At 41.7% G+C, this 13,635-nt stretch overlaps 1 protein-coding gene across 5 annotated transcripts in view; it reads right to left on the minus strand.

The window, feature by feature from the left end:
• CRYBG3 (crystallin beta-gamma domain containing 3) overlaps nt 1-13,250 on the minus strand; it is a 112,178-nt gene extending 98,928 nt beyond the window's left edge. For all 5 annotated transcript variants that reach the window (XR_009502952.1, XR_009502951.1, XM_059921321.1 and 2 more), the window contains exon 1: nt 12,918-13,250. Coding sequence is in view for 3 of the 5 variants with exons in the window: in XM_059921321.1 (XP_059777304.1) it covers nt 12,918-13,066 (149 nt within the window). In the remaining 2 variants the exon portion in view is untranslated. The remainder of the gene's footprint in view (nt 1-12,917) is intronic.
• Nucleotides 13,251-13,635: the final 385 nt, after the last annotated feature.

Below are 13,635 nucleotides of genomic sequence, written 5' to 3' on the forward strand. Positions count from 1 at the left end.
GTTTCTGCTGGTAATGACTGGGTGGTTGTCCATTTGTCTAACTAGAACTTGAACTCATTTAACTCAGGAACGGTATCATTCATGGCTGTATCCCAGAGCCTAGCATCGTGCCTGACAGTGTGAAGGCACTCAAATATTGTTTGTTAAATGAATTTTTAAAATAACTGATATTAAACAGTCTCCAGTTATGTGTGCTTAATCAGAAAACACTATTCCATTGGGAACAATGGAATAATACACATTAGTCTTTTTTCCTTAATGAAATACTAATATAAGTCTCTTGAGAGCATGTACCATCCACTCTCATCCTGCATCATCTTTCTCTAAAGGTATAAAGAGGGGAGTAGGGCTGTGAGAAGAAAATTACTCAATAGGAACAAGGGTATTTTCAATTGATTTACAAACAAAACACAAAAAAATTAGAATCTATAAAGACACTCAAAAGGCTGCATACCTAGATGTCAACTTAGGAGGAGGAGGAAGAAGGAGAAGAAGAAGAAACATTAACAGAAAAGTCTCGAAAGACTTGGAGTGGTACTCTCAGACTCTCAAAAATACAAGAGAAAGAGAAACATTTCGAATTCAGATGATCTCAAACGTTAAGAAAGACGACAAGCCTTTCCTATTGTTCTTTCACAATTTAACCCCCTTTGGGACCCGGGAATTATTTCAATAGCAGTATTTTTAGAAAGCACACATTCTGCTCATGGCAGGGGGTGAGGGGCAGTAATCATAATCACACATAGGCACAAATAAGACTACCTTGAATTTTAATAGTCTCATCTTACTTAGCTAACAGAACTCTGGAAATTACTCTTTCAAAATGGTCCGGATAAATATCAAGGTCAAAGTGACACAGAAGCTCCTCATTTTTGAAGCAAACATATTTAGACCATGTCTGAAAACCAGGAATCCAACTTACAGTCATTAAGCAACCACTTACTCTATGCCAGACGTAAAACAAAACAAAACGGACGTAGGTCTGTTTCAGGGATGGCACCTTAGGGACAAAAGGCACTTCAGTCAAAAGTGCCTTTTTGGATCTGATTTTTTCAAATATGTACATTGGAAGTGTCAGATCAGCACTCTGCCAGATCTAAAATCCCATATGATCCTTCAATAAGCAGAGTGAGGGGAAAAAGGAACAGGGAGACTAACCTGGAGGCTTCTGTGGTAAAGGAAGAAAAAGACTGTGACCAAGAAACCAACTCAGTCAAAACTGATATCAGGGGGCTTCCCTGGTGGCGCAGTGGTTGAGAGTTTGCCTGCCAATGCAGGGGACACGGGTTCGAGCCCTGGTCTGGGAAGATTCCACATGCCACGGAGCAACTAGGCCCGTGAGCCACAATTGCTGAGCCTGCGCATCTGGAGCCTGTGCCCCACAACAAGAGAGGCCGCGATAGTGAGAGGCCCGCGCACCGCGATGAAGAGCGGCCCCCGCTTGCCGCAACTGGAGAAAGCCCTCGCACAGAAACGAAGACCCAACACAGCCATAAATAAATAAATAAATAAATAAATAAATAAAAAACTGATATCAGGGCATTACAACAAGGAGGCAGAAACTTCTACTGTCCCTTATTTCAAAGTGACTGAAGCCAACCCGGGGTCTGTCCTCTATTCCCTTGGGCTGCTCCGTCTCATCCCTCACTTGGGTCCTTAAACATAGTACCCTCACACCTTCCAAGGGGTCTGCTCGTTCCCTGGGGCATCTACACTACCTTGGGGCTCTTAGAAACACATCTTCACATGACAAGCTCTAGAGTTCTCTTTGCTCACTGCTATACTGCAGGTACAGTATGGATTAGACTGACTTTTGTGCACTGGCCTGGGATCCCACCTAGCATCTCCAACCCTGCTTCTATGGGAATAAAGACAGTTCCACACCGACAATTTCCAAACAACCATCTGGAAAACTGTCCATTCATAAACAGTGACTGCTAGCAGTAGAGTAGTACTTGTATTTTTTTTTTTAATGACTATTAACAGAAAACAGGTGGTTATGGCTATTTCTGGGTTTCAAATTAAAAGGTAACAAAATGCTGCACTTTTAAGACAAACAGCATGTATTTTAGCCCAAACATGTGGCGTCTGAATTTCAGAACTCTTTGGAGAGAAACTGGGAGCAAAGAGGAGAGGTAACAGACATGATTATGAAGCTTCACGGCTTTGCAGTCTTAGAGCTTCTGACAGTCCCTTCCCCATAATGTCAACCCTCTCCTATAATTTATGTATCCACCTTGAAGCTTATTTACTTCCTGTTCCCATCACATGCTCCCAAAACAAGACCCATAATTACAGTTTAATCACAGGCTATAGAGAATCTCAGTCTGTTTGATGTGACCTGAGCTGTCCATCTACACATGACATCAGCAACTGCTCTATTCTCCCAAAGTCTTCTTCCTCATACCCTTCAGATTCTGAACATTCGTGACCCACCTCACAAGAATCAATACCCCTCCGCAACTAAGACCAGGTGCAACAAATAAATAAATAATTATTAAAAAAAAAAAAAAGAGGGCTTCTCTGGTGGCGCAGTGGTTGAGAATCTGCCTGCCAATGCAGGGGACACGGGTTCGAGCCCTGGTCTGGGAAGATCCCACATGCCGCGGAGCAGCTGGGCCCGTGAGCCACAACTACTGAGCCTGCGCGTCTGGAGCTTGTGCTCTGCAACAAGAGAGGCTGCGATAATGAGAGGCCCGCGTACCGCGATGAAGAGTGGCCACCGCTTGCCGCAACTAGAGAGAGGCCTCACACAGAAATGAAGACCCAACACAACCATAAATAAATAAATAAGTAAAAATTAAAAAAAAAAAAGAGAGTAATAAGATATCTTAAAAAAAAAAAACAAAGAATCAATACCCTGAACCTTTGCTGTGACATGAACTCAAAGCAGTATTCTAGCTGCTGTCTAAAATGGGACACCCATTCGTGTGTGTACCATTCAACAAACTGTACTGAGGGAGGAGCACTGGAGATCCAAGGACAGGTGAGACTGGGTCTTCCCAGAGCCGACCAAGGCTGACCTTGCCTCCAGCTCAAATTCTTCCTCCTTTGTCAATTCTTCTGGATACCAATAAGCTGATAAACTGTGTGAGAATATACAAACATACAAATACATATAAACCCATGCCCCAGTGATTACTTTTTTTTAAAAAAGTAATCTCATCATCTCAACTCCTTACCAAGACCTACCTCATCTGGCCCCTGGCTCCCTTCCATTCTGTTGTCTCTGCCTATTCTGGCATCTGTGCCAACATGGTCCTGCCCCAGAACCTTGAAACTGGCTCTTCGTTCTTCCTGGAAAGACCTTTCCTCTGATTTGCTCATGTCCTTACTTCCAAATATCATGCAGGTCTTGGGTCAAATGTTACCCAATAGAGAGGCCTTTCATGACCATCCTCTCTGTACCTTATTACAGACTCACTACTTCCATCATGTCCTCTTCCCTCACCCGGCTTTATTTTACTTCAAAGCACATTATATATAAATCTATATAACTTTCCCATTGGAATACAAACCCTCTGTAAGCAGAGACACATTTAGATATTCAAACTAGATTCTGAAAAGTAATGACCCATCTAAGATTTTTTAAAGGGTTAAAATTATCTTTATAATTTGTAAAAGTATATGTACTATTGTAGAAAATGACAAAGCACCATTGTTAAGTGAAAAAAAAATTCAGGTTTCAAAATCCTGAAGAGAATTTTTACTTTTTCTAAAAATATGTATACATGTAGACATGCACATAGGAAATGATCTAGAAGAAGAGTGCTCGTCTCTGGGTGGATAGGGTTATGTATGAGTTGTGCTTTTTTTCTTTTTGATTTCTTATAATTTCATAGCTGTTTTAGAAAAGCATATATTACTATCTAAAGGAAGAAAGAACAAGTACTGTAGTTGATTTTAAAACACAAAAACAAGTTAGTGAAAAAATGCTAGCAAATTTTAAGTAGACAAATAACTAAATACTAACAGTACAAATATTTCATAATGGCAATTTCTTTGTATCATAATAAACACAACATTGCCAAATAAGATCCCTATCTGCCTACCTAGAACAATGGAACAATCAAAATTATTACCATACATATTTTCAGCTTTGACTGAAATACAGCACAATGCCACCCCTCCAGCCAGGGTATGATCCTTTGTGCTTCGACAACGAAGACAATAAAAAGCTGAGAGTTTACATCTCACCCAACCTATTCCCAGTTATCAAAATTTAAAATTCAAAGTATTTCATTCCTTGTCATAAGAAGCATGGAAGTTATAAAAAATTATGATCTGCCACTAAGGGTAGCATCCATGTTTTGTATAAATTTTAGTACAAAGAGCAAAGCAGAAATTTCTAACATATCATGTAGAAATCACACAAAATTAGTATTTGTGAGAGCATTCAAATACCATTTTCATGTCATTTCTGGCACTACCATTTGTGCTACTTGTCATAAAGAACACATAAAAGATGTGCTCCTTCAAAAGCATGTTGTACTACTCTAAACAAAACTGTATTTTATATACACGGAAAGGTTGACTTTTGATTTAATCCCAAAATTATAACACTTATTTTGGCTGAATGAATAAAGGGAAGTGGGAAGAGGTGTAAAATAGCTAAGTCCTCATCTACCATCACCAGAAATCAATATAAACTGTCTAAAGTTTACAAATCAAGAAAGAATAGTAAAGAGACACATGTACAGAAAGGCCAGAAGAAACAGCTTAAACGAGATTAAAACTGTTTCCTCTAAAAAGAGTCTCAAGAATGGGCCTACACCTGTTAAATGCTCCACAGCCCCGTGAGACACCTTGGTACTTATTTTAAGAGGAAAAGAAAGATTTGTGCTATGTCTGCCTTTCCCACAAAACTGCAGGAGTGTTTTGAACCAAAGACCATGCTGCACTGGATTCCCATAGGCTAGTACAGGGCCTGGCACAAGTGGTACCAAATGAATTCTTGTTAAAACATTGGTGAGGTTTTCAAATCAACTGATGAAAATGTTAGAACTACAGAGAGGAAATACCCAATGCATATTCATATGTAACCTTTCCAGTAAAACAAAAGTCTTCCTAATCTATAAGGCATACTTCTTTATTTTGTACACATATATTACCCTATGGAGTTTTGGCTGGCATGATAAAGCTGGAAGAGACCTTAGCAATGAGGTCCACCTCCCTCGCTTTATAATCAAAGACAGAGAGCTAATGAATTGCCCAGAGTCACACTGCTACTTAAAGCAGAGATTTAGGTGATCTCACAAAAATGAGCTGGTATTTTTGATGCTCTGTTAACTCCACCCAGTTTCACATTGCAGATTAATAATGCATAAGCCTTCCTCATACCTGTAGAAAGTATCAAAATATCTAATTATTATGCATTATAAATATTCCATTTACTTATAGTCTTAATCATAACTTTTCTCACTTGAACAAGTTAATGGAGTTCATTCTTTCTTTGGAGAATTTTTGCCAACTCAGGATTATAAATTCTCTCTTTTTTCCTCTTTTATACAGAGATATTCACTAGGTCATAACCAGTCTTTTTTTTTTTTTCTGAAATAGATAATTCACATAATTTTTTTTAAGTATAAGAAGGTCTAAAATGAAAATTCTCCCTCCTGTTCCTCATTAATTCACCCAGTCTCTCATCCTCCCTAAGTAGTTAACACAACACTAGTAACAGACTTTTTTCATACTCCCCCATTTTCATATGCAAACAGGAGCATACTATACACAGTGGTTTGTATCTTGCTTTTTTTATTTTTTTACTTAATGTATCTAAGAGACATTTTCTTATCAGTACATAAAAAGCTTTATCATTCTTTTTGACAGCTGTGTAATATTCCACTACATGGATATAACACGATTTACCAATTAGTCCACTATTGATGGGATTACACTTTATTTTTCATCTTTTGCTAATTAAAACAACACTGCAATGACTAAACTTGTAGAGGCAACTTTTGGCCTGTTTGCAAACTGTATACAGCCAATGGAATTCCTAGAAGGGAACTGTTAAATCAGAGTATGTGAATGTATAATACTGATAGAACTTGTCAAATTGCCCTCCAAAGTGGTGTATCAATTTACACTCCCTCTAGTAGTGTATGAGAGTTCCTGCCAACAAACTCAAGTTTTGATTATCAAACAGGTGGAATATGGTATCTTGCTAGTCGTAATTTGTATCTTTTTCGAAGGAGATGATTGACTCTTTTTATGTGTTCAAATATAAATTTATAAGTTGTATAAGTGTATATATTTTCCTCTCTCAACTGCCAGGACCATAAATTCTTTATTGTACAGAGCACTGACCCAGGCCATCTGGGCAGACATCCAGCTGCATGCCATTGTTTTTTATTTCCATTCAATACCATTTTCTAAGGCCTGCCTTCTGTTTGGGTCTTCCCAAGTTAAGCAGGGGATGTAGTCACATAATGCTGTAGGCTTTGAATTCAGGAAGGAGAATTCGACTCCTTACTCTACCACAAGATGTTGACACTTTTGATTAGTTATTGGACCTCTTCAAGCCTTAAATTACGTTATCTGTAAAATGGAGTAAAGATTCCTCACTCACAAGGTTGCTTTGAGGATTAAGTGAATGTATATGTTTAAAGCCCCAAGCATAGGGCTTGGATCTTATTAGGGCCTCAATTAAGGGTGGTTTAGGTTTTTGTTTTTTTTGAATTTTTGAATTTTTGAATTTTATTTATTTTTTATACAGCAGGTTATTATCTATTTCATACATATTAGTTATCTATTTCATTACATATTTCATTCATGTATATATATTTCAATCCCAATCTCCCGGTTAAGGGTGGTTTAGTTTTGTCATCATTAATCTGTCAGGCAAAAAGAAACACTTGAATAAGCAAACAGTTGTTTCTCGCTGCTTTGGGATATTTCCAATTACACACCCCCAGGGGTTAAACACTGAGAGGTAATCCTGCTGGAGTTGTACCAGTACTTGGCCTTCACAACTGCCAAATAAACAGTAAGAATTAGTTATTTCTGGTCACAAAACTTCAACTTATTTCTCTATCAACACCAAGCCATTTTGTATAAGGATCTCCGCTTACTTGGAATGCTGATTTTTGAAAGGATGCGCTTTTCTGCCTCCATGTAAGACTTGCTGAGTCAAGGAGGAGCAGGTGGGACTGAGGGAAAGCACTTCCATCCCTGCTGGTATAGTTACTGCCACACCTCCCCACTAGTCTGCCTTGGCCAAGGCTGCTCATCAAACCACGCTCAGAGAGAAGGTCAGAGCAGCGAGAGGACACTTCGTATGAGAAAGTCTTCATACCACGTCTGACCCTCATGATACAGTACGTGCGTTCTGAACCACATGTCACACGCCCCAAATACATGTTTGGCACATAATGAGCTCATCTGGAAAATAGAGACATACATATTTATCTCCTCCATTAATTTAGGAACTCTCTGAGGGCAGTTTTGGTCTTTCATTCATCTTTGTATCCCACTCCTTAGCAACATACTTGACAAGTAGCAGTCACTCAAATTTATGGAATGAACAGACTAAAAAAATATAAGACTCTAACTTTTACTTCATGCTGATACTCTCTTTTCAGTAGAGAGCCTGGATTACTTTCCTGAGTTTCAATTTATGTCAACCTATGTTTTCTTGCTACCACAGTTGTACTGGCATTTCTGGTATATCTGCATGTCAGTGTATTTCATCAAAACTCTGGTTAGGAAACAAAATATTTTACTGAGGGAGTATTATTTTCCTCTTACTTTACAGAATGTGCTATTATCCTTTTTACATATTTTCCACTGAGATGAAAAACAAAACCCCAAAAATGTTTGCTTAATCAGAACTTTCAAAGTTAGAAGTGCTGATTAAATTTACTGCAGGCCAATTTGAGGTACACTTGCAACTTGAACCCGTTTACAGTGTACAATTGAGTTAGCTTTCAAGGAGTTTCCTCAGCAAGAAACAGAATCCCCAAGGTAGACATCTGGCAGACACCCTGTTAAGCCCAAAAGTCAGAAATCTCACTTGAAAAAAAGTATGGTTTCAACACCATAAAACAGTCTATATTTCTACTCCACTGCCATAGGTAGGTTCTGTGCTTTCCATTAACCTGGAAGCTCAAGATTCTCACAAAATACACAGGGCTGAGGACTTCTGGAATTTTCCAGTCATCTTTATTGCTGAAGGCATGAACTACAGATGTGGTCCTTCAACACCACATAGGTATCTCTTATTCCACTAAACTAGTTACCAATTATTCTCTATAGTGCTTTCAAATAAATGAAAATGCAATCATGATAAAAATTCGGAGAACAAAGCTCCTTTTCCTTACATAACTGATGCTGTGGTCAACATTTAACTTGAAGGCCAACAGTTTTCATGCTGGTATCAGGGGCATTATTGACATTTTTTATGAGACTATCTCCTGCACTACATCCCATTAGCATCCTGGCTCTACCCATTTATCAATCACACTCAGCCATGGTGAAAAGCAAATATTCTCTGAACTTTAAATCAATAGCCAAACACTCTGTCTAGAGAGCTTTATGGTGCCCCCATGTTTCAAAATGCCCACCGTAAGGGTACGAGTGTACTAACCCTCGCTTAAAACCAGTAATAAGTGCTTTAATGCTCCTCAACAGAGATTCACTCCCTCACCTGAGCTAGGTAAAGGGGACACCAAGATGAGACACAGCCCTGCCTTGGGTCTAGTGATCCTGTCTTACCTTCTATCAATAGCACTATATTGGAATGCTCAAAGGAACAGCCAAAAGGAGTATATGTGAAATGGGCCACAGCGTTACCCATTCTGGAATAAAGGAAGGAAAGGTCCAACTGACTTACATATTCAGATGTATTTTGAAGGAGCATAGTTCAGCAGGGTGGTGGGCAGAATGGTGTGGAAAAAGAATCAGAGCTTCTGAGTCTGAGAGACCCAATTTCAAATCTCACCCCTGAAACTTACTCCTGTCATGATTTGGAGTAAATCGTTCTCCACTGGGAGTGCTATCACTCTCCCTGCCACCCACCTGGGTGGAGGTGTTTTGAGTTCTCCCAATGACTGGAGGATGCAACTGGCAATTAGTGGGCGGGGCTACAGATGCCAAATGTCCTGCAAAGGACAGGAGAGCCCAGTTCAACAAAGAATTGTTCCACCCAAGATGCCAACAGTGTCCACACCTAAGAACCTTATCATCCTCAGTTTGCTCAACTGTCAGAATAGTGATAAGCATACCAACCTTCCAGGCTGAGAGTGACGTTTAAATGAGACAATGCAAGTAAAAGTACCCAGCCCAGGAGGAAGTGCACAGTGGGACCTTGATAAATGCTGTTCTCGCCTTACTATCCCCCTCCCGAGTTTACGAACATTGTACAGAGCTCATTTTAAACACGTCCATCATGTGCGATATAGCAAAGAAACAAAACTGAGCAATCATCTCAAAGTAGGGAAAATTAGAAGGCAGGTATCCTCCAAATTTCAGTTTAGCAGCATCTGTTTAAAAGACCTTCACAAAAATTCTCTAAGCTTTAAATCGAGAGCCAAACACTCTTTGTGGCCCAGCGCTAATCTAGCTTTCTTTCACTCTGCCTCTTTGGATAACGTCTCTTCACTCTGCCTCTTTCACTCTGCCCCTCTTTCACTCTGCCCCACTAATATATACATTAACGCCTCTTTCACTCTGCCCCACTAATGTATACAGCCCCCAAGAGATCATAACCTCTGAAGGCCTTTGCTCAGCCTAGAAGACCCACTCCCTGTTTCTCTCTTCGTGGCTAAATTCTCTACCTGTGGAAAACACCAGTGCCTTGAAGGCCCAGGTAAAACCACCTCCACCATGAAGCCCTCCCTGCTCTCCCCTATCACTTCTAATGAGTCCATTCATTGCATGCTCATAAACTGGGCTAAACATTAGAGCAGTGAATTGAATTCATTTGCAGTTTTCATCTCTATAAAACCTAAAACAAATTAATATAAACACTTCCTGGATCTGGTCAACCACCCAAGACATAAGTACTGAAATGTAAGTCCATTGCCAACACCTGAATTCCCATATACAACAGTGTTGATGCAAACAGGCCTTCTTTAACTGCTGAAGGTTAATGAGAACAGCAGTGAACACAATATAAAAATGATGTGTTCACAGCAAATGATGCCCAAATAAATTACAGCACACGATAAAAGCAAAAGTTTTCCTATGGTTCAAATAGGGAAATATTGGACAACCTGAATCATGGCATGGTACACAGTGCTACAGTCCTAGCAACCCCCAAAAAACTTGTGTTTGTCCCAGTCGGTACCATATGCATTTTGTGAGTAGCCAAAAAACAGCTGTTAGGATAATGCTGTAAATTTTACTTTTATTGGTCTTGTGGTTACGTTTGTGTTTAATTTTTAATTCTGTTCTTAAGAAATTGTTAAGGAATTCTGTTCTTAAGGAATTTATGTCCCATTTGTATTTGTACACACACAAGTTACATCACAAAATTCACGTAAGCCAACACTGGAAGTGCAGAAACAGAGACTATACAACCCAAGTTTGAGAGAATGCATTTTGTTTTGAGTACATGGAAAAGTCAGAATGCAGAGATTAATCCTTAATGTATGTTAAGGGGGCTCAGAGTTGCAGGCACTGCATAGGACTTAATACTTGTTCATTAACTGAAAAGCAGCTGTGTGACTTTGGGGAAGTTTCTTTAACTGTTTCTCATAGTAAAATGAAAATACTGATTGTACAGGTCTGTCCAACCTCAAAGTGTAATATTATTAAAAGTACTCTGTCAATTGTAATGTGCCAGACACACCATAGATGGTAGGATGACTGTTTTCAAGTGGTCTTCTTCCCTTCTCCCAGTTCCTTGAGAGAAAGGACCTTTTTCTGTCATCTTTACATCCCTGCCACACCAAGCCCCTCGTGTCTGAACAGACTCTCCTGCATCTAAAATCACCAGTACAAAAGGTAAACCAGCCTCCCACTAAAACCAAAAGTTCTTACTGCCTCTAAAATAAACAGCCAAAACCCCCTTCATTTTGAAATAAGATCACAGTGACAAATCGCAATTCTGTTTCCAATCTTGTTAACACCAGGGTGTTGTGTTACTAGGACATTGTTTCCATTTGTTTCATTAAACTTTCAATAAAGGCTTTGTGTCTGTTTATATCCTTGAAAAGAAAGATTTAAACTCATTTAAAAGGTAAAACACCCACACAAAGGATTATCTGCTATCCCCTTAACATCTGGCAAGTTCTAAAAAAGATGAGGACACAATTAGTGTTCATATAAGCACAATTAAATTTCTCATTGTCAAAAAGCCACAGTGGGTGCCTCTCTGGAGATGAGAATGGAGAAGTGGTAAGGAGACAAGAGACAAGTTGCTGTAGTGGTTAGTTCCAGAGAGAAAAGAGATTTGAGAAGTGCCTAAAAAGCCAAAATAGGGCAGGGCAGCAGGCAGGGTTTCAGGACAATTCTGATATAAACCTGAAACTGGCCTGCCTGTTCCCTGCTAACACTGACACAAGTTTCCAACTTTTGCTGAGTCTACTTGGGATTTCTTTTAAACACTGCCTCCATATTATCCAAGACTGTTAGTGCTGTTACAGTGATGGCAGGCACCACAGGCTGTCTGCCCACACCAGCATTCTGACATTCTGGTTGAGTCCTGTCAGACTTCAAAACTATTTTTAACTACTGTGTTAACTCTGAATTTTAAATTTTCTCTTAATAGGGCAATAATAGCTGAAGCTTCCCAGGAGAAGTTTTCCAAATATTATAGGAGCTTTCTTGGAAAGATGTGGCATTTTATTAACAGATGGTCATAATGGAAATGTTTCACAAATAGGGAAACTGAGGAACATATAAACGACTAGAATCAAACCACAAGACCTGAATGAATATTGATGGAATCAGCTCAGTTACAGTTACAGTTGTTTCCTATCCATTTTTCTTTGAAGCCCTCCACGAATCCTTTAACATCTGAAGTAAACACAGCTTTCTGGAGAGCGTCCTTTCAATCACATGAGTGACCTTCTAGTGCAAATTGGGGGAAGACGGAGCCGTAAGCCTCTCTTGCCATCAAAAGTTTAAAACAGCGAGTTGTATATCACTTAACCCCTCTTCCTCGGGACAGATGAAAGGACTCAGGAATAGGTAGTTTTATTATACATGAATTTTTTTTTTTTTAATTTCGATTTTACAGCAGCAGGTGAAGAAGGAAAAAAAGACTGCAGAGAAGGGGCAAGTTTTCATTACTGAAACCAAGACAGCTCGAGTCCTGGTTTCTGGAATCTGTCTGGGAACTTGAGGCAGATGTTTCCGAAGAGACATGGGAGAGAAGGGCGGCATCATTTAAATGTCAGGCAATGGTAAATAAGCCTAGCGAGGGTTTTACATTTTGATGGAGTCTTGGGAACTCAGCATCACCATTCTTTTTTTTTAAAAAAAAATATCATTTTGATAAACTATGAATAAAATGGCAAAATCCCAGCCAAGGGGGTGGCGCTCCAAAGCGTTACCTTTCCCACAGAAGTGGTTTTAGGATCGCGCCCTCTTTGCCCTGGCGGATGGCTCGGCTCACAACTGTTTCCCATTACTGTCGGCAGGACGCCGGGGGACTCGCTTTTGCCGCAGAACTTGGAGAACAGACGCGACTGTGGGACGGGAACCGAATCACATCCGGGGAGGGGAGGTGGGGAGGCAGGGCGCCCCGCGGGCTGGCCCGGCCTCGGGTCACGAACTTCACCCGGATTTAACAAACCAAGCGATGCGGCACGAGAACTGGACGAGAAGGACGAAACTTGAGCAATGGAGGAAGAACAGAAAGTGACGAGCGCAGCCTGGCCGAGAGCGGCTGGCTGCGGGCACCGGGGCCGGGAGCCCCCCGTCCCGCGAGTCGGCGCAGGGCCCCCCGACGTCCCCCCCGGAGCTCCCACCTGGCTGCGCCCCGGCCCGGCGCGGGCGGCTGGCTTGTCCCCGGCCTCTCCTCCTCTTCCTCTTCCTTGTCCCGGGAAGGGCTTCGGGGAGCGAAGAACCGGGAGAAGCTGTGCCAGGGGGCGCCGCCCCTCCTCCGGCCGCCGGACATCTCCCCGGCGCGGCAGCCGGTCCGCGGCCGTTTCCGGGGAACGCGCGAGACGGTGTCCTGCGCCCTGAGACCGGCGCCGCGGGACCCGGCGAGAGCAGGACTGACTCGGCGCGGGCGGGCGGGCGGCGCGATTCAGACCATCTCGGGCAGGAGAAGCGCGGGCGCTATGCGCTCCCAGCGCGGCTACTTCTCGCGCTGTGCAGCGGCTCCTCCTCCTGCCCCCAGCCCGCCCGCCCCCGGGAGGAGCCAGAGGCCGCGGCACCGCCCCGAGCCCGGGACCCGCCGCCGTCCGCCACCGCCGGCCGGGTCCTCGCTGCCGGCGCTGGCCTGAGACCCGGCGGGACGCGCAACCCCGCTACGCCGAGCTCTGGGCTTCCCGCCCAAACGAGCTCCAGCCCGTTTGTCTTTTCGCTCAAATTTTCCTTCCTATTACTGATTTGTTTTTCTATCCTCCAGCCAATGGACGGAACAGTTTTCAGACTTTTGAAAGAAGTTCATGAACTAAAGTTTGTGAACACACCTGGTAAACTGCGGTACGAGAATGGCCTTGGCTGCCTTTCAGATAACCA

This window comes from Balaenoptera ricei, chromosome 4 (genome assembly GCF_028023285.1).
Source record: "Balaenoptera ricei isolate mBalRic1 chromosome 4, mBalRic1.hap2, whole genome shotgun sequence".
Lineage (NCBI taxonomy): Eukaryota > Metazoa > Chordata > Mammalia > Artiodactyla > Balaenopteridae > Balaenoptera > Balaenoptera ricei.